General features: G+C 33.3%; 2 protein-coding genes across 33 annotated transcripts; one reads left to right on the plus strand and one right to left on the minus strand.

Moving 5' to 3' along the window:
* Positions 1–4,981: 4,981 nt before the first annotated feature.
* On the minus strand, positions 4,982–14,894 carry LOC140988877 (DExH-box ATP-dependent RNA helicase DExH13-like). 32 transcript variants are annotated; one of them, XM_073458069.1, is made up of 15 exons: positions 14,172–14,886; positions 13,432–13,580; positions 12,718–12,797; positions 12,464–12,567; positions 12,013–12,291; positions 11,749–11,839; positions 11,017–11,122; positions 10,754–10,904; positions 10,425–10,584; positions 10,225–10,336; positions 9,640–9,822; positions 8,829–9,100; positions 7,911–8,149; positions 6,917–7,201; positions 4,987–5,507 (listed from the first exon to the last, which is right to left on the minus strand). In XM_073458069.1, exons 13-15 carry the CDS (start codon positions 8,055–8,057, stop codon positions 5,349–5,351), a joined length of 591 nt encoding a protein of 196 aa, XP_073314170.1. In that variant the 5' UTR covers positions 8,058–8,149; positions 8,829–9,100; positions 9,640–9,822; positions 10,225–10,336; positions 10,425–10,584; positions 10,754–10,904; positions 11,017–11,122; positions 11,749–11,839; positions 12,013–12,291; positions 12,464–12,567; positions 12,718–12,797; positions 13,432–13,580; positions 14,172–14,886; the 3' UTR covers positions 4,987–5,348. The 32 variants fall into 32 exon arrangements, 30 of the variants coding, with proteins under 30 accessions (XP_073314136.1, XP_073314243.1, XP_073314170.1 ...); XM_073458019.1 differs by having other exon boundaries at positions 12,013–12,269; positions 12,718–13,580; XM_073458124.1 differs by having other exon boundaries at positions 11,749–11,817; positions 12,013–12,104; positions 12,191–12,269; positions 12,464–13,580.
* A 1,676-nt stretch (positions 14,895–16,570) lies between these two features.
* On the plus strand, positions 16,571–20,560 carry LOC140989034 (probable beta-D-xylosidase 2). The gene is made up of 6 exons (XM_073458196.1): positions 16,571–16,979; positions 17,459–17,740; positions 18,576–18,843; positions 18,918–19,268; positions 19,347–19,760; positions 19,835–20,560. Exons 1-6 carry the CDS (start codon positions 16,581–16,583, stop codon positions 20,434–20,436), a joined length of 2,316 nt encoding a protein of 771 aa, XP_073314297.1. The 5' UTR covers positions 16,571–16,580; the 3' UTR covers positions 20,437–20,560.
* Positions 20,561–21,730: the final 1,170 nt, after the last annotated feature.

Consider the following 21,730-nt stretch of genomic DNA (forward strand, 5'->3'; position numbering starts at 1 on the left):
TCAAATTTACGAGTTTTGTGGAATTTATATAAAACAAGCTTGACTGTATTTATATTTTGATCCCTACCCCATAAGATGGCAACCAATAACCGAAGTGGGGGCGGGGCCTAGAAGCTTAGCTCGACGCCAATTATACAAAGATTTTATATATAATAAACTGGATATAAAAAAAAATTAAGAATTATTTAATTGAAAATTTTTATACTTATTCTAATATTTTCAAAATTAATACAAAAGAAGAAAACAAAAAAATTAACCACATTTTATGAAAATAACCGAAATTGAACTGAGTAAATCGAAATAATCGAAACCAAACCATATAAATCAAAATAACAGAATTTTTATAAAATACGAATCAAATTTCTAAATTAAACAAAAAAAAATTTTAATTAAATTAAATAGATTTGGTGGGTAATGGTTAACCGTATAGGGAAGCAGGAAGTTGGGAATGAGCTGGACCGCAACGTGCCGTTGAGTAGACCAAAACAAGTTGCCTATAGAAATATTTATATTTAGATCCTTAAATCAAATCAATCCTTTATAATAATTCCCAAATAAACCTCGTGTGATTCATGCCAGTTTTATTTAATTAAGTGGACATTTTATAAATCTCATACTCCCAACTGAGCTTCATGTGCACCAGCTCATGCTAATTTTACTCAATTAAGTAAACATGTGAAGGCGCGCTGACTAAGCTGAATCGAGCGAAATCTTGATATCTCCATACAATACGTCCCAACGGATCCTCATGCATAATTCATACTATGGTTTTAAATTTTTTGTATCAAACTAGTTAATGTGAGACTGATCTCCAACCGATCTGATTCATGAAAAATATAACTTTTTAGTTTAAGCATGAATAAAGTTGACCGTTTCACGAAAATAGATCTGTGAGACCGTATTACAAAAATCATACACTTTGTTTTAATTATATTAGATTAGATTAGATTAATTAGTGAATTTTATCAATAAATGTTAGTCAAAATGCATTAATCGTTTGTAAGGATTTTCTCATTGAATGGGCCAAACTTTTATACGTGAGATGTATTAAAGATGAATGAATCCCAATTTATTTAACCATTCGTCTTGAAAATGGCGCCAACGTATTATTGCATCGATAGGGCAAATTTTTTAATTCAAAAGTACATTTATTGTTTTAGATTTAGATTAAAATTTGTCAACTTTCGGAGCTGAAAACCTTACAGGGATGGACCAAGAAAATTTCGATAGAAATGGGCCCAAATCGTCCATCGGAATATTCAAAGGCCCAAAACCAATATTCTGTAGGGCCAAATATTGATTTGTTTGCCTATTTGTCGATACGTAATTATAAATTACCTGTTTATGTCTATGAAATCATTAAATATTTATCAATTTACAAATAATATATAATTGAACTTTCCATTTTAAAATTTAAGCAAAAACCAGATGTATCTATTTAAATCAACCTTTCATATACAAACAACACAAACTTTTGGAGAGCATTAAAAATGGCAAACTTCAGAGCTTTGCAGTTCTTTATCATATTTGTGATTACGCTTTCGATAGGTGTGTGTTTTGTTTTTATCACTATTTCTTTCATCAAAAAACCTTTTGTCTTTCTGGACGAAATTTGAAAATTTTCGACAAAAATCTTTTATTTACAAAATCTCCGGTGTTATAATTAAATCGGGAAAAAAATAATTAAATGACTAAAACTAATAATACAAATAAGTAAAAAATAAAAAAAAATCATAATGAATTATTGTTCTTCAATTTGTTTGTTTGCAGGTGCTAATCATATTTATGTAGAAGGGTATGTTAACTGTGAAGGAGGCCGCTACCACATTGGTTCTTGCAACTATAGAAATCAAGAAGATGCCTATAAATGTAACGGCTACTGCCGCGGATCCGGTTGTGGATCCGGGGTTTGTGTTAACGCCAACCCGAACCCGGCAAAAAATCTTTGTCGATGCCTTGTTGCTTGATTATCACAACTTGAAAATTTTACAATTATATTGGATCTAATATGTTTTGATTTCTAGTCATCTATAATTTTTCGTTAATTATTCCGATAAATGTAACGATTATTGAAAATGTCCAACTATTGTTACACATGCATAACTGGAAATAAACGAAATTATTAGAATGCAATGTGTTTGAAATCCTGGATTTAAATTAATTTGACTTGATTTGATCGTTAACACAAATTTATTAACAGTAATGATGTAGTTCAACTTCACTCAAGATGTGCGTAATTTGAGATCCATATCAAAAATTTTCACTTGATTTTATTTTGCTTTTGTTGATGGAATGAAATTTGGACAACGGTGTTAAGGCTTAGTTTAGGACTTGATATTTGGAAAGAAAATAATGGAAATAAAATAAAATTTAAAGACTTCGATTGTGTGGCAGATTTTATATGAAGAAAAAGGAAAGAAAATGCTTTATAGATTTAAAGTAAAATTATGGAAAGAAAGATAATTTTTTCTCCTCTCTTCTTTTTGAGTGGGTCTCATGTGAGACCGTTTCAGGGATTTTAATCTGTGAGACGGGTCAACCCTACCTATATTCACAATAAAAAGTAATACTCTTAGCATAAAAAGTAATACTTTTTCATGGATGACCCAAATAAGAGATCCGTCTCACAAATACAACCCGTGAGACCGTCTCACACAAGTTGTTGCCCTTCTTTTTTCCTCTTCCATTCTTTTATCTCACAGTTTCCAAAATAAGCTTAATAGAAAAGAGATGTTATTTTCCTTTCTTTTATTATTTATAGCATATTACATTCTATTTCATTTAAAAAAACATTTATTTCAATATACATANAATTATGTTATTTATTGGACTATTTAACTGTCATTTGAATAAACTCGATGAATTATTTAAAAATAATTAAATTTTAAAAAAAAAAACTTCAAAAATTATATACATAAAAGACTCTTCATTATGTATATGAATGTTTCGAACAGAGAGTCATCCAAATGAATTCTAAATTAAATATATTGACAAATGAAAAAAAATGTAAAATCATCATTATTATTTATAAATTAAATAGAATTGAAAGGAAAATTATATTTAATAAAATCTTTTAAAATTTATTTTGTCAAATTATTAATTTCTAAATTCATGAACAAATATAATATTTTATAACACAATTAATTGCGAATTTAAATATTATTTATCAAAAAATTACTAAATTTTAATCAAAAATACTTATAAAAGTGTGGATGAAATAAATCGTTCATCCACCTACAACATACGATATCATACTAGAAAATATTTTTTTGTAAAGCTGCTAAAATGCTCAAGAACATGAGAAAAATCAATCAATATTTTCATCAGTTTTTCCTACTAATTCTAATAATAAATTGATGATTAATTGTTTTAATTACTCTCAATTCTATTTTATTTAAGTTCTCCCATTATTATATACTATCAAATAGTACTTAATTATAACAATAATGTCATGACAATTTATTTGCATTTGTAGAGTTAATCTCATATACACATAAGACAATTATATTGACAAAACGATAATCAAATATTAACAAAACAATTTAAAAAACAATTAATTTGAATAAGAATATATAATATATTTTGAGCTCATTCATCTCTGTTATTTTTCTTTAATAAATTGACTTTATTATTAAAAATATTTTGGTATGTTCAGTTGAATATGATTATCTTATATAACATTATTTGTCTTTTTGTCGTTCAAATACAAATAAATAGTAGTAGATACGAATTGTTGTTGAATAAGATAAATATGTGTAAATTTGAGTTGAAAGAATGTCAATAGAATAATTTACTGCATAAATTTATTTAACTAATATGACAATTAATTGATTTATAATTAAATAATTATAAGTTAATTAGGAGAATATATATATTAAGTTTTTGTTTTATGATTATTTGTTAGTGTTAATGTGAGTTAAACGAATTGATTTGTAATGATTTGAATAATATTAAATTTACATTCGACTCTCCATTTGTCATTACATTGTATGTGTTTACTATTTAATTTATGTTATTTATTTATTTTAAATTTGTTATTATTAAATATATTTTTTCACTTCATTATAATATAAAATAAATATTATTCTTGAAAAATTAAAAATATTAATAATTATTTTAATTAACTTTAATTTTTCAANATTGTGAAAATCTCAAATCATCTATATAAATCAAAAGACTCTTCATGGACATATATTTAAAATTTTATTTTCATAAGATATATGTGGAAATTGTATTCTATATTATTTTTTTATTTTTATTAAATTTAATTTTCTAACATAATTTATTCTTAAGTTTTTTTTTATAGGAAACATTAATTTATATAATATGTAAATCTTGTTATAAAGGAAGCGGATGAGTAGTCCGCAATATTTGTTGCAGCTTTGACAACAAATATTCTTAAGTTAACGAGTCAATGACGATGAATGTCAAATCAAATGCTAATATTAATAACTGATTTAAATTTTATAACAATTATTTCTCTCTTTAATTTATTTGAAACTCACATAAGAGCTACCTGATTGTAATTGTTGTTTGAAGTATTTATAAATTCCCAAGTGTTTAGATTGAAAAGTTTGATATTTTCTAGAAATTGCAATGGAAATCATAGTTTTGACCTTCAGTTTCTCTCAAAGAATTACACATGAGTATGTGCAAAATGAAGAGATAACTTTTTATTTAATTTACTTGTTTGATAGTCTCTTTTATTTTCAAGTATTACGTCATCCATTTATTCTTTATTGTATAAACTATTTACTTTTATGATATAANTGTTACTTTCTCTAGTATATAGTGTGTGGATGGATAAATATTTTTTTGAATTTGTTTAAATCCATATTGTTTTTATATGTGTTTTGTTTATTATCATAATTTCAGGATGCAATAGTTGTACTTTCCATTTTGGCCACAAATGTCATAATTTCAGGATGTAAGAATGCATTAAGCCACGTCCTTCCTAAATAAGTGATATTCTTCTTTTGTATTTAAACTACTCAACTAATGAATATAAGAATATCTTGAATTCCAAATAATTACTTTACTAAAAAGATCGAGGGGTTCTCTCAAGGAACAAGCCCCGAAAGATTATTCATGATAGGTAAAAAGGACAAAAAAACCTGCAAACCTATCTCTAAGCTCAGTGATCAATCTATCCATCGTCCTATAACTAGATCCATCTCACAAGCTCGTAACATACTGTCTCTATACTCTTCCCACAATCTTGCTATCACCTCTTTGTTAATTCCTTGGTGAAATTAGGAAGTTGGAGCACCATGGAATCAGACTCCCACATTCCCTCTGTCACCATCTGACTTACTTTCATGGTCAGGAGGGCCATGCTAAGCCATCCATTACTGGAAATAAAATTTGCCTTCAACATGTGTATTTGTGAATTTTGGGGTTTCAACGGAGAAACGTTGGTGATTTATTAGCTTTCTAATCAACTCTTCTTGGTCAGGTTGGATTAGAAGTTCATATTCTGAAGCTGAAGCTAAACTTTCCACTAGACCCTTCCAAAAGTTTTAAGAATCTTAATAATTAATTCATGACCAAAACAAATAAAAATATCAGTACTAAGAGCCCAAAATTATAATAATTGTGTTATACTGTAATATAACGACACACATATATTTGTGCAACCTGTTGAATCATCATCAAGTTTCTGTAACATTCATTAATCAAACTCCAAAGTACCCAAATTTTGATCGAACTTAACGACCCAGCAGTCAATATAACAAAATCAACTTAAAACAAACTTAAACTTAAATTGATAACACCTCCTAGTCAATACGATACTAAAAAGTACGATAAATATTATTAACATGTAACAACCCATTAATATTATATTATACCATAATAAAGACATAACACGACTTCTATAGCATATAAATAGGCATGAAAATTAGGAAAACAAAAGGAAAATTCTGAATTGTAGAGGATCACTATGAGGCTAGACGAGAGTTCAATATATTATAAATTTTAAATAGTTTAAACTATAATTAAAAAGTCAAGAAATTAATAAAAATAAAATAATATAATTAAGACAAACAAGTTTAAAACTTTCTATAGAACCTCGTCATATAAAGAAACTAAAAATATATGAATCTAGCTTTCTTATCAACTCTTCTTGGTCAGTCCGGATTGGAAGTTGTTCATATTCTGAAGCTGAAGCTAAAGTTTCCACTAGACCCATCCAAAAGTAATAACAATATCAATAATTAACTCATGACCAGAACAAATAAAAATATCAGCACTAAGAACCCAAAATTATGATAACTGTGTTATGTTGTAATATAACTAAACGTGTATATTTGTGCAAACTGTTGAGTCATCATCAAGCTTCCCTGACACTTATTCTCATTTCATTGTTACTCAAAACTTTTTCTCAATTTAATGAGCTATTAATCCAGTCCCATCTTTTCAAGTCTTTGCATGTTACTACCACATGCCAATTGTCAAATTTTATTCCTAAAATTTGAAGTTTCTTAACCCAGCATATACTGTTTCTTAAATTGATTGTAAACAAGATATCTCAAGATTCTACATACTCCACGATAACGCTTAACAACCTTAAAATTCAAACTTAATGTTGCAAAAATCAGTTAATGACCAAAAATTACACACCTGTTGAACTTGGATTCTATCTCAGCCCTAATGTTTGATGTTAGAGGAACAGTTGAACCATCATCGTTGAAAAAAATGATTGTGCATCTAATTTAATACCTTATGTAAGCACCCAAATTTTGTTCGAACTCAACTTCTTAGTTGTTAATACAACAAAATCAACTTAAAACTTAAATTGATAACACCTATTAAATACAATACTAGGAAGATAAGTACGATGGATATTATTAGCATGCGTCTGCATTTTCAAATAAAGATATAAATTGAAAAATGAGTGTGGGGAATACATGTTTACCAGATATGCTCTTCTTTCCTCCAAATCCCGATCTCTAGCTAGAGCATCATGTGGCCAAATTGCTGATGCACCAACAGCATTCCCAACTTCTGCCTTTGCCAAGCAAGTACACCATACAACTTTCAATCGGCTCCTCAATAAACATTTGATGAGACTAAATTTATCAAATTGCAGATGCACCAACAGCTTGGTCCCAACTTCTGGATCATCACCCTCAGCTAGAATTTTAAGGACCTCTTCAGCAAGATTCTGGCTTGGCTGCGGATCAACCTGCCAGCGATAAGTCTGTGACACATTTCTTTAAAGCCAACAAGCATCAATATTACAAGACGTGTTTCGCTTTAAGACTCAAAATTTGCAAATTTCTTACAAGTGCCTAATAATTCAAAACCAAGCAATGAACAAACAAATGTCAGAGGCCCAAACTTTTCAGCAAAAAAATTAACCCAATAGTTGCAGGAGCACATTATCATAAATTAAAAATGGTTCAAGTGCTCTTCTGCCACCAATCAATGCCAGCTACATATCACTGTAAGTTAAGGTAAGATTTACATTGCAAATTTGTCAATCTTCCTACATGTATTTGAGTGATAACATAGCAACCTATTTTTTACACGATATATTAACATGAAAATGTACCTATAAACTGGAATTTCAAACACGTACGCACACAAATATGTAATGGAAATTAGAACCAACCTGTTGAACTTCGACACTATCTCAGCTCTAATGTTTGACGTTAGAGGAACAGTTGAACCATCATCATTGCATAAAATGCTTTTGAATCTAATTTAATACCTTATGTAAGTACCCAATTTTGTTCGAACTCAACTTCCTAGTTAATGTAACAAAATCGACTTAAAACTTAGACTGACAACGATTAGTCAATACAATACTAAAAAGTACGATAACTACAAAAAGTATTATTAACATGCGTCCACATTTTCAATCAAAGATGTACATTGAAAAAAGAGTGTGAGGAATATATGCTTACCATATCAGCCCTTCTTTCCTCCAAATCTCGATATCTAGTTAGCCCATCATGTAGCCAAATTGCTGATGCAACAACAGCTTGATCCCAACTTCTGCCCTCGCCAAGCGAGTACAACATACAATTTTCAATTGGTTCCTCAATAAACATTTGATGAGACTAAATTTATCAAATTGCAGGTGCGCCAACAGCTTGGTCCTAACTTCTCGATCATCGCCCTTAGCTAGAAGGTGCGGATCAACCTGCCGGTCATAAGCATGTGAGACATTTCTTTAAAGCCAATAAGCATCAATATTAAAAGACGTGCTTCGCTTTAAGACTCATAATTTGAGAGTTTGTTACGAGTGCCTAATGTAAAATCAAGCAATAAACAAACAAATGTCAGAAGCCCAACTATCATCAATTAAAAATGGTTCAAGCGCTCTTCTGCAACCAATGTCAGCTACATATCACTGTAAGTTAAGGTAAGATTTACACTGCAAATTTGTCAATCTTCCTACATGTACTTAAGTGATAACATAGCAACCTATTTTTTTACATGATATATTCACACGGACATGTACCTATAAACTGGATTTTCAAACACGGACACATACACAAATATGCAATGGAAATTGGAACTAACCTGTTGAACTTCGACTCTATCTCAGGTTTAATATTTGATGTTAGAGGAACAGTTGAATCATCATCATTGCATAAAAAGCTTGTGCGTCTAACTTAAACTTAATACCTTGCGTAAGTACCCAAATTTTGTTCGAACTCAACTTCCTAGTTAATAATATAACAAAATCAACTTAAAACTTAAATTGATAACACCTAGTCAATACAATAATAAAAAGTACGATAAATACTTTTAAAATACGTCCGCATTTTCAAATAAAGATATACAATGAAAAATGAGTGTGGGGAATACATGTTTACCAGATCAGCTCTTCTTTCCTCCAAATCTCAATCTCTAACTAGAACATAATGTGGCCAAATTGCTGATGCACCAACAGCTTGTTCCCAACTTCTGCCCTTGCCAAGCGAGTACACCATACAACTTTCAATCGGCTCCCCAATAAACATTTGATGAGACCAGATTTATCAAATTGCAGATGCACCAACAGTTTGGTCCCAACTTCTCGATCATCACCCTCGGCTAGAATTTTAAGGACCTCTTCAGCAAGATTCTGGCTTGGCTGCGGATCAACCTGCCAGCGATAAGTCTCTGACACATTTCTTTAAAGCCAACAAGCATCAATATTACAAGACATGTTTCCCTTTGAGACTCAAAATTTGCAAATTTCTTACAAGTGCCTAATGCAAAATCAAGCCATGAACAAACAAATGCCAGAAGCCCAACTTTTCAGCTAAAAATTAACCCAATAGTTGCAGGAGCCCATTATCATCAAATGGTTCAAGTGCTCTTCTGCAACCAATGCCAGCTACTCATCACTGTAAGTTAAGGTAAGATTTACATTGCTAATCTGTTAATCTTCCTACATGTACTGATGTACTTAAGTGATAGTGTAGCAATTAGCAACCTATTTTTTTACACGATATATTAACACGAAAATGTACCTATTAACTGGATTTTCAAACATGAACACATACACAAATATGTAATGGAAATCAGAACCAACCTGTTGAACTTCGACCCTATCTCAGCTCTAATTTTTTATGTTAGAGGAGGAACAGTTGAACCATCATCATTGCATAAAATACTTGTACATTTAGAAAGAATACTCACTGGGCCACCTTTTGAGAACATAATTTCTATCTGTTTCCGGTTACAGAGCACACTCATCATTTTCTAATCACGAGAGAACTCCATACTCACTGGGGCACCTTTTGAGAACATAATTTCTATCTGTTTCCGGTTACAGAGCACACTCATCATTTTCTAATCACGAGAGAACTCCAACAAAGATACCTAGAAGCATTATAATATCAATATAAAAATCATAAAATCGATTTCCCAACATGACTGGCAAGACGTTCAGACTATGTTATGACAAAAAATTATAAGAGTGTGATGTTATCTTTATTTACGAAAAAGTTCTTCATAGAATCATTCAAGGGTGGTCCGGTGACCATAAATAAGGGATTCTCTGAACTTTGGTGGTTACAAATTAATAATCAACTAGATTCCGTACCAAAACTAAAATGTTCAGATACATAAAATAGAGAAATGCATGATAAAAAAAATCCTAACATGCCGATAAGATAGTGCAAAAACTTGCGTCTGGATTAATCGCTTACAAAATAAAACTTGACAGTTTTTTGAAGCTGTGAGGCAGGCACGAAAACACTAGAACAATCAAATTTTACATACCTTGTAATATTTGAGCAACTGTTTCCTTTTAAGCTTAAAAGACGATATCACAGTCAATGTCAAAAGGAACCCGCTCCAGATGAATTGCTCTTAACATTTCGAAACCACGCACCTGAAAAAACATTTTGAAGGTCGGATGAAGAACCAAATACTGCTGTATTAAAGAAGACATGACAAAAATGGAATTCGTGAGGCATAACTTGTGTTGTTTGGCACTGCTGTTGAGCTCATCTAAAATGAATTTTCTTGCCTTTGAATTACCACAATAACTTGAAATCGCCTTTTTCTTGATTCTTTTCTGCCCATTCCTCAAGTGGTTTTCGCACCGGTACAACCACGACCACCAGAAATGACTCAAAACTGTTCCCATAAGAGCAGTTAAACCCATTTAGCACCACCATTGGTAGATGAATATACAATGTACCGCAGCCAATAAGGGCGGAGACTCCCCATAAGTTAACAAATTTTAGTTTTCACCCCACCAAGCAAAGCTCCGCCACTAATTATACAACAACAATAAAATTGTTACTTGGATTTCCTATGACTTGCTGATGTTACAAGAGGGCATCAGGAGTAGACACATTCAACGTTTTCCACTGCAACACACTCCACTTGAGACAGCTTGAAAATATTCTTCTTTCTATCAATGATTTTCATCTCCACAAACCTGGAAGGTCGATCTGTAAGATATGTTAGAGGAGTTTACTTTATGGAAGATAAATATGATGAGATCAAAAAAAGAGGACCGATTTATTACAATACACTAGAAAATTGCAGTACAATCGAACCAACCTTTTCCCTCAGAAACCCTGAGAGCTACTTCAGTTGAATCACCAATCTTTTCAGAACTTCGATTCTCCGGGATATTGAATCACAGATTCATCGCATAGATCTCAAGCTGCATTATATTCCAAACAAACATTTACCAACAACTAAGAAAACAAAGCAACGTGACGAAACTTCAGTAACAACCTTTCAGTAAAAAAGAAGAAGCAATCATCAGGTACTTGCAAAATTGACACAAGGTATAAAAGAGGGAAAAACAGAGCCAATAGGAAAACACGTGAAAGTATAAAGCTGGAAAATCCAAAAAACAAGTGCAAACATGGTTCAACAAAATCTTCTTACTGATGGAATCAGAATCAAATCCAAGCTAATGAACATATAGATGATAATAAATAGCAGCAAGCACTATACCAAGTGAGCCGATTTTTTAAATTGGGTACTTAAACATCAGAGACGACACGGTGAACATAACAATTATGAATTAATTATGGAAGGATACATGATTCAGGATGAATTATAAATTACACAGTGAAAGATTAAGCATAAATGGAAAATATCAACCATGTAATGGAAATAGTTAAAGGCACCCCCGTGTTGTCAAAGAGAAATCCTTCTGGTGCATAAGTGGTACCACTGACATACTCAGCAGTAAGAGGACCACGATCCACTGAATGAAGCACACATATCTAGGCATTCAAAAAGCATATTGTTCATCGCGGGTACTGATTCAAGCCTTACTTTGATGGTAGTCATTGGAACACCCACAATTCCCATCATTGAAACCCGTTAGCTATGGAAGTGCAACATCTGCCACAACTTTCCGTGAGTTCTGATGTTAATTTGAAATGATCCCAAATATCAGTTAAGCCAAGAACAATAGCATGCAATTCAAGCCAACATTAATTTGAAATGAGCCGAAATACAATATTCCATACTCCACTATTGTGACGTCAAAAATAGCTTGATGAATATCAAAAACAATAGCATGCAATTCAAGCCAACCTTTTTGAACTGGCTCTCCCAATAACGATTACAGTAAGATGCATGTTCGTGCTTGATCAGCATATTAAGAGCCAAAGGCATTGAATCAAAACCTGGAAGCTCAATCTATAAGATATGTTAGTTTCCTTTGTGGAAGAGAAATATGACGAGATCAAAAAAAGAGGATTGATTACAATACACTGGAATCAGTTGCAGTATAATAGAACCAACCCACAATTCCCATCATTGAAAACCCGTTAGCTTTGGAAGTGCAACATCTGCGACAACTTTAGGTGAGTCCTGACGTTAATTTTAAATGAGCAAAAATATCAGATAAGCCAAGAACAATAGCATGCAATTCAAACCAGGAATATTTGAAATGAGCCCAAATAAAATATTCCATACTCCACTATCGCGACGTCAAAAATAGCTTAATGCACACCAAAAACAATAGCATGCAATTCAAGCCAACCTTTTGAACCGGCTCTCCAAATAATAATTACAGTAAGATGCACGTTCATGCTTGCTCGGCATATTAAGAGCCGAAGGCATTGAATCAAAACCTGGAAGCTCAATCTGTAAGATATGTTAGAGGAGTTTCCTTTATGGAAGAAAAATATGATGAGATAAAAATGGAGGATCGATTACAATACACTAGAATCAGTTGCAGTATAATCGAACCAACCCTTTCAGTCAGAACCCTGAGAGCTACTTCAGTTGACTCACCGATCTTTTCGTTTCTTCGCTTCTAGCACTGAGCACATTGCTATATGAAGAAGACGATGAAATTGTGCTGGGATCTCAAGCTGCATTATATTCCAAACAAACATTTACTAACAACTAAGAAAACAAAACAAAATGACGAAACTTCAGTAACATTTCAGAAAAAGACAATCATCAGGTACTTGTAAAATTGACATATGAGGTAAAAAAGAGGGAAAAACACAGCCAATAGGAAAATACATGAAAGTCTAAAGCTGGAAAATCCAAAAAACAAGTGCAAACATAGTTTAACAAAATCTTCTTACTGATGGAATCATAATCAAATCCAAGCTAATGAACATATAGATGATGATAAATAGCAGAAGGCATTATACCAAGTGAGCCGATTTTTTAAATTGGGTACTTAGACATCAGAGACGACATGGTGAACATAACAATTATGAATTAATTATGGAAAGATATATGATCCAGGATGAATTATAAATTACACAGTTAAAGATATGATAAATGGAAAACATCAACTATGTAATGGAAATAGCTAGTTGCACCCCCGTGTTGTCAAAGAGAAAACCTTCTGGTGCATAAGTGGTACCACTGATGCTCAATCTGTAAGATATGTCAGAGGATTTTCCTTTATGAAAGAAAAAAATAACGAGATAAAAAAACAGAGGATCGATCACAATACACTAGAATCAGCTGCAGTATAATCGAACCAACCCTTTAGGTCAGAACCCTGAGAGCTACTTCAGTTGACTCACAGATCTTTTCGTTTCTTCGCTTCTCCGGGTTATACTAAATCAGATATTCATTGCCTAGCGCCTGAACACATTACTATATGAAGAATGAAATTGTGCAGGGATCTCAATCTGCATTATATTCCAAACAAACATTTACAAACAACTAAGAAAACAAAACAAAATGACGAAACTTCAGTAACATTTCAGAAAAAGGCAATCATTAGGTACTTGCAAAATTGACACATGAGGTAAAAAAAAAACACAGCCAATAGGAAAATACATGAAAGTCTAAAGCTGGAAAAACCAAAAAACAAGTGCAAACATGGTTTAACAAAATCTTCTTCTGATGGAATCATAATCAAATCCAAGCTAATGAACACATAGATGATAATAAATACAAGAAAGCATTATGCCAAGTAAGCCGAATTTTTAAATTTGGTACTTAGACATCAGAGTGGACATGGCAAACATAACAATTATGAATTGATTATGGAAGGATACGTGATTCGGAATGAATTATAAATTACACAGTTAAAGATAAGTATAAACGGAAAACATCAACTATGTAATGGAAATAGCTAGCTGCGCCCCTGTGTTGTCAAAGAGAGAACTTTCTGGTGCACATGTGGTACCACTAACATGGTACTCAGCAGTAACAGGACCACGATCCGCTGAATGAAAAAGCACACATATCTAGGCATTCAAAAGCATATTGTTCACCTCTCAGAAGTGCAAATGAGGAGAGTATGGTGCACCTAAGCAGTGACTTATCCTGAACATTCAAGTTCAGCCCCTCATCTGTTCTCTGCTTCCCATAATCATCAATGCCACCACCCATCCGCAGAGCACCAGCAACATCACATTCCTCCTCGTCATCCTCGGGTATCATATCAAGATTACTTTCTTTATCTTCCTCTTCGCTCTCCTCAAACTCAACAGCAACACCAACCTTCGCTTCCCGGTTGGCTCGTGGGCATCGCGAGGGCGAGGGGTCTGTAGTGAAGACACGGCTTGAGTTGGCCCGATATCCGTATCGATTGAACCTAGCGTGGGCCTCAGCACCAGCACCTGGATGAATCATCTTCTTCGATCAACAACCAAAAAGAAAGTACACACGTAATCTCCATGAAGCCAATAATCCGCCCCTAAATTCTGATCGCAACAAAATCAAACGTTTAGGCTTAAACATCAAAAAAACCACTAATTAAAGACCAACATAGAAGGGAGAAAACGAAGAAACGATAGAAATCCGATTAACGGCCGAAGAAACAATAATAGTGCCCCAAAAAAAAAACAGAATTTAAAGCCAAAAATTAGAGTATTGAACCAATCTATGTTGTGATCGAGAGGAAAAGAGAGATTTCGATTTCTTGAATTGCTTGAATCTGTGAAACTCTCAGAATAAAAAACCGCTCCGTCTCCTTTCTCACCTTTACGTCAGAAGTATGTGTTAAATATATAAGGAAAGTTTCCTTTTAAAAGAAAGCAATATAAGGAAAGTTTTAATTTCGTCTAATTAAATCTTTTATAATCCAACGAAAGTAGTATTCTTTCCTAATTTAAAATTTTCAAAAAAATAATATTATAATATCCAACTATTTTAAATTTAACAAAAACTTACCCTACCGAAATAATTATTCTGATTACTTATCAAAATAATTATGGAAAATCATCTACAAAGTCTTTATTTAACTTTTGCATTATCATTGTAATTTATTTATAATTTATAAAACCTAAGACCTATTTATCAGCTACTTTTGATTTTCGAGAAACACGTATATTCTTTTCCAGAATACTTTCTTAATACCGTTATTTTTAAAAGAAAATAAAACATAATAAATAACACTAAAATATTTTTCTTAATACTTGTATATTAGCTACTTTTGGTTCCGGATTATTTTCTTTTGAAAAAGCGTTAGGATTTATATGTAGTAAATGATAAAAGTTTTTTTAAAAATTAATGATGAAAAATGATTTTAAAAAAATTAAAATTATCATTTTTTTTAAAATTAAAATGATAATGGATTAACAAACTTAAAATATGAAATTGAATGGTTAAATGACATTTTTTCAGTATATCTAAAGTTGTTAGTACAAAAGATTTAACTTCAATCAATAATATATAATATTTTTAGAATAATGTTTTAATCTGGAACGTGATATTCTTAATTTTGAGATATCAATAATGTATAATATTTTTAGAATAATGTTTTAAAACTCAACTATTTTCGTAAAACGAGAATATGTACTTAATAATTACCAGTGGAGCTTATTGTATAATCACATTTTGGAAACCTGGAACGTGATATTCTTAATTTTGTTCTATATTAATTTTACTTGTTATATGTTTCATGAGTAGGTCTTTTGTGAGATGGTCTAACGAAATTTTTATATGTGAGACGGGTCAACCCTACCGATATTCACAATAAAAAGTAATACTCTTAGCATAAAAAGTAATATTTTTTCATAGATGACCCAAATAAGAGATCTGTCTCACAAAATACGACCCGTGAAATCACCTCACACAAATTTTTGTTATTTTTCATTCGTAAAATGATGGCAGACGAGACGTAAAGGATTGGATACTTAAAAGAACTACGTTAGCATGCTTAAATCTTACACCTAATGGAACCGCCCAATCAATTCAAGTCCAGTGCTGACGAAATTCTAATGTATACAAGTATTACATGATTTCAAATAAATAAAAGTAAAATTAACTTCACAATAAATGACATCACAAAGGTTCGTGCCATATTTACGTGCAACTTGCTCATTTAATTTACCCACCAAAGAAAAACCAAAAAGGTATAGAATAAAATATTGTTTTAGAATTTCTTGAAGAAATTGAACCAATAATGACGAGAATAGCAAAAGCAAAGCTGTAATTTTACATCATCCTTCACCACTTCCAATGAAACGGATAAGACATTGTTTAAATACAACGGAAGGTAGAATCAAAATCTAACTATTCAGTTATGATTGTAGTTCCTGATGGTTTGTGTATCATACCTGATTATGAATTGAATTGATATATGTCTTTTAAGTTTTTAAAAGTCAGAAAAAAATAATGATACATGTATTCGACGTGATTTAGGCTTTATATCACAAATAGTATANCCCTTCAAAAAAATGAGGTCAAGCGCCATCTTTTGCTTTGTTTTCTTATGTCTCCAATTGTTAACTTTCACCATTACCCAGGCCCGGCAGCCCTTCGCCTGCAGCTCCAGAGATTCAACCAACAAAAGATTACCATTCTGCCGAGCAGATTTAACCATAGCTGACAGAGTGAAGGATTTACTCGGGCGCTTGACATTGAAAGAGAAAGTTAGGCTGCTTGTCAACAATGCAGCCGCCGTGCCACGGCTGGGGATCGACAGATACGAGTGGTGGTCCGAGGCGCTCCATGGTGTCTCCAATGTGGGGCCAGGGACAAGATTCGGTGGCGAATTCCCCGGCGCCACCAGCTTCCCGCAGGTCATCACCACCGCTGCCTCTTTCAATGCTTCCTTGTGGGAGGAGATTGGAAAAGTAAGTAAAATTATTCATTAATCTTTGCTTTTCTAAAGTTTGATTAGATTATAGTTTTTGTTGGAATTTCTGGTATGCTTTTTTGGTTTGCGTGTGTCGTATGTTATCGGAGTAATGCAAATGTCATAGATAATAAAAAAGTTATATGATAGGCAGCTAATATATATTTCCTTTGGAAACCAATTTCTTCAAAAATCATTTTCACTAATCCTAAGCCACTGTACATTTCAAATAAAAATTATTTAAAATTACATTTACAGCATTAAACTTTGTCACTCTTGGATTTCTGTGCGTATGGATGGAACACGCCCTTTTTCTGAGAGTGTGTAAGAAAAAGCTGTTAGGATTAGATTACACATTTTCAAGCGAAAGGTACAAACAAATTTACTTGCAAGTTGTCACCAATCAGCTGCTACGTTTTTAGATTATGTCAGTGGGCTCGGTTTGCCCCACATATTCACTGCATATTCATCCAATAGGTCGTGTCGGACGAGGCCCGAGCCATGTACAATGGTGGTGCTGCTGGCCTGACATATTGGAGCCCAAACATCAACATATTCCGTGACCCGAGATGGGGCCGTGGGCAGGAAACTCCGGGTGAGGACCCGATGGTAGCTGGTGTTTACGCAGCGAGCTATGTCAAGGGTTTACAGGGAACTGACGGCGGCGACCGGCTGAAGGTGGCGGCATGTTGCAAGCATTACACGGCGTACGACCTCGACAACTGGAGTGTGGTGGATAGATTCCATTTTAATGCCAAGGTATGGAATGATAAGTCAAATTCATGGGCCATGTCGTTTGTTTATCAGACATGATATTGTTTTTCTGACAATTTATGACTTTTACGGCCCCACTTTCCAATTCCTTTTATCCTTTTCCACTAATTTATTATTTTGGTACTGAATTTATGATTCGTGTTGGTTTTCTAAAAAAAATTTGATGCGAGTCCAATTCACGAGGCTCAATATTTGTTTACTCGGCCATTATTCATTTGAGATTGTAAATCGAAATCGAAACTATTTTTTTAATTAAACAAAAACAAAATCAAGACCATTTTTAATGATGATTTATACCATTGACTTTATATAATGATGTGCTGAATTTTGTCGCTGATACTTGATTTGCATTCGACTTAATGCATGTAAATTTAATAAAGTATTATTGTTCACATGCATGCAAGACAATTTTTTATTATATATAACATCCATCATTTAAGCATATGGTATTGAATTAAAACACGTATAGATATATCAACAAGAGATAATTAGTCTTATATTTATTAGAGGGCAGTAAAATAGTCAAATTAAAGTAATAATAATCAATAATTCTTTGTCCAATGCCTTAACTTATCATTGGAGGTGATAAAAATAATCAAAATGCTCCAAATATAGATTTATACTATTAAGTTTAGCATGGTTAACACTTAATATTATGGATGCTAATTTAATGAGAAGAGTCTTCCCAAGAAGTCCCATTAGCTTTGTTGGTTATCAAAAAGAGCACTGCTGTTATTTTATAATACAAGAGAAGAATACATATTCCATTAAACCGAGAAGGAATCGATTCCACGTAAAGAACGGTTTTTTAATTGTGCAGGTAAGCAAGCAAGATCTTGAGGATACATTCGATGTACCATTCAAGAGTTGTGTAATGGAGGGTAAGGTTGCAAGTGTGATGTGTTCATACAATCAAGTAAATGGTATTCCGACTTGCGCAGACCCCGGACTTCTCAGGGGAACGGTAAGAGGTGCCTGGCGTCTTAACGGGTATATTGTTTCGGACTGTGACTCGGTGGGTGTTTTGTATGATAATCAGCATTATACAACGACACCAGAAGCAGCAGCAGCTGATGCAATCAAAGCAGGTTTGTTAGTACTTGGAACAAACAACATTTAGCCATAACTTGGTGGATAATGCTGTAGATTTTATGCATTCCAGGTTTGGACTTGGACTGTGGGCCTTTTCTGGCCGTGCACACGGAGAATGCGGTGCGGAAAGGGCTGTTAAACGAAGAAGAAATAAACGGCGCATTGGCTAACTCTATCACGGTTCAAATGAGACTGGGAATGTTCGATGGAGAACCATCAGCGCATCCGTATGGTAAACTTGGCCCGAAAGACGTGTGCAGCCCCGCACACCGAGAGCTGGCCTTGGAAGCAGCGAGACAGGGCATTGTTTTGCTGAAAAATGAAGGGCCTTCGCTGCCGCTTTCTCCAAGAAGGCACCGTCCCATCGCTGTTATTGGGCCAAATTCAGATGTCACAGTCACCATGATTGGCAATTATGCTGGTAACAAAGATCACTCAAGTATATTTTTGATTTTTCATCTAAAAGTAGGGGCTAAATTTTTCTGTGAAAAATGTGTAGGTGTTGCATGTGGATACACTACTCCATTACATGGTATAACAAAGTACACAAGAACAATTCATCAACCGGGTTGTGTGGATGTCGCTTGCTCTAGTGATGTGCTGTTTGGTGGAGCCATTAGAGCTGCACTCCAGGCGGATGCAACTATTATGGTAATGGGACTGGATCAATCTATTGAGGCAGAGTTCAGAGACAGGGCAGGACTGATGCTACCAGGTCGCCAACAAGAGCTCATATCAAAGGTTGCTGCTGCCTCGAAGGGTCCAATAATTTTGGTATTAATGAGCGGTGGTCCGGTTGATGTATCGTTTGCCAAAAAAGATCCCAAAATCCAGTCGATATTGTGGGTTGGCTATCCGGGGCAAGCTGGTGGAGCCGCCATTGCCGATGTTTTGTTCGGAACACACAATCCAGGTATGGAAAGAACTTTGTGTCTGGCTGAGGACTTGATCCTTCTAAAATATTGATATTTGATGGGATTAATATAGGTGGAAAGCTTCCGATGACTTGGTACAAACAAGAATACCTCAACAACTTACCAATGACAACCATGGACATGAGGTCGGATCCGTCAAGAAACTATCCTGGAAGGAGTTACAGGTTCTACAAAGGACCTGTGGCATATCCATTTGGGCACGGACTGAGCTACACGAGCTTCGTGCACACAATTGTGGATGGTCCAAAGGTGGTATCCATTCCTATAGATGGCCGCCACCACTTGAATTCCACAGTCGTTTCAAGCAAGGCAATCCGAGTGACTCATGCTAGATGTAACAGGCTCTCCCTTAGCTTATCTGTGGATGTAAAAAACACAGGCTCGAAAGATGGTTCCCATACATTGCTCGTGTACTCATCTCCACCGGAATCACTTTGGGCGCCGAGCAAACAATTGGTTGCGTTCGAGAAAGTGAGCGTGCCTGCAGGAGGGCAACGACGAGTTGCTGTTAACATTCATGTTTGTAAGCATCTAAGTGTGGTGGATAGGGCGGGAATTCGGCGGATTCAGATGGGAGAGCATGCACTTCACATTGGGGATATAAGGCATCCCATTTCACTTCAAGCTCAAACTCTACGGGTGATCAAATCCTGATCTAATGTCTATTTTTTCCATAATTATGAAGCTGAAACAGGGCAGTAAATAAAGTGCATAAATTGCTGCTACTGTGCCTGTCTTTAGGCATCCCTTTCAAGGAGAAAAACAAAGTTTATTTTCATTAATGAGGAAAAAAAAACAAAAACAAATAAAATATCTGAAACTATCTCAGACATATAAAAAAGTATGATCCATTGCTTAGACCACCTGATATTTTCTTTTACATAGATGAGATTTATTACTCTATATCTTAAGAAGGGAAGTTCCATATCAATCTTCTTGCTTCTCCATGCAGAACACGATTCTTGAAAGCGTAATCATTGAACCATGGTTACTGTAAATCGAGTAGCTCTCCGTAGCTTGGCAAGAATGTATCGTTCAAACTGCTAAAGAGACAAATGAAGTTACAGCTAGAAACTCAACTTCAGGTGTTAGTGAAGTGAAGGTTGGTACATTCTTTGAGGACCACGAAATAACTTCTGAGCCATCGTAACTGCAAAGCCATGGATTTTCCATATCCAAATTCGTTTGCATAATCACTATCAATGAAGCCAAACAAATGCATCATTGCAAGGTGAGACATGCATATACAATTAAAATTTAAGAATTTCATACTAAAAACAAAAAACAAAAACAAAAAAAACAAGAAGAAGATTTATAGAATTTTTGAAACAAACAATAGGGAGATGTTGGGCTTATAGATTTTCATTTTAGGAGCTTAGATCTAAAATATTAAGAGCTTATAAATTATATGATCTTATTTTAAAAATAATTTGTCCAAATAATTGTATAAAATAACATAATGAAGCTTAAAATTGTTGATATGTTTGATATTATAAGATTTTTTGTAAGGATAATTATAAAAGGGCACAACATCGTGACATTGATACACATTACTATTATTAATTATTATTGACTATTAATCAATTTATATATTATGTTAAACAAGAGTATTTAATAGATGTTGTAAAATATATGAGTACAATTTCATTTTTGAAAGACATTCAAATAAAGTTGTTTTTAAAACAATTCTATCAAACAAATTATTTTGATCTTTTATAAGTTATTTTTTTTAAAAAAAAATTATCAAACAAAATTTCAGAGTTTTGAGAGATCGTATGAGCTCTGTCAAACACGCTATTAGTTTCAACTAATATTTACCGTGAGACCCAATTATTATGTTAGATGTGATCTAAGTGTCGATTGAGTCATTAATAAAAGTTTATTCATCAATATATAAAATTTCATCGAAAGTCCATACGACGAGGTAAATCTGACCTCCAATCATTTT

Source organism: Primulina huaijiensis, chromosome 1 (assembly GCF_012295235.1).
Source record: "Primulina huaijiensis isolate GDHJ02 chromosome 1, ASM1229523v2, whole genome shotgun sequence".
NCBI lineage: Eukaryota > Viridiplantae > Streptophyta > Magnoliopsida > Lamiales > Gesneriaceae > Primulina > Primulina huaijiensis.

Excerpts from the sequence above, each read along its gene's own strand:
- LOC140988877 (XM_073458035.1), bottom strand. The coding sequence starts at position 8,057 with ATGTTTATTGAGGAACCAATTGAAAATTGTATGTTGTACTCGCTTGGC. Across the intron at positions 7,202-7,910 it reads AGGAAAGAAGGGCTGATATG|ACTTATCGCTGGCAGGTTGA; the intron begins GTAAGCATATAT and ends AATGTGTCACAG. Across the intron at positions 5,508-6,916 it reads AGGAAAGAAGAGCATATCTG|GGTCTAGTGGAAAGTTTAGC; the intron begins GTAAACATGTAT and ends AACTTTTGGAAG.
- LOC140989034 (XM_073458196.1), top strand. The coding sequence starts at position 16,581 with ATGAGGTCAAGCGCCATCTTTTGCTTTGTTTTCTTATGTCTCCAATTG. Across the intron at positions 19,269-19,346 it reads CATGATTGGCAATTATGCTG|GTGTTGCATGTGGATACACT; the intron begins GTAACAAAGATC and ends AAAAATGTGTAG. Across the intron at positions 19,761-19,834 it reads GTTCGGAACACACAATCCAG|GTGGAAAGCTTCCGATGACT; the intron begins GTATGGAAAGAA and ends GGATTAATATAG.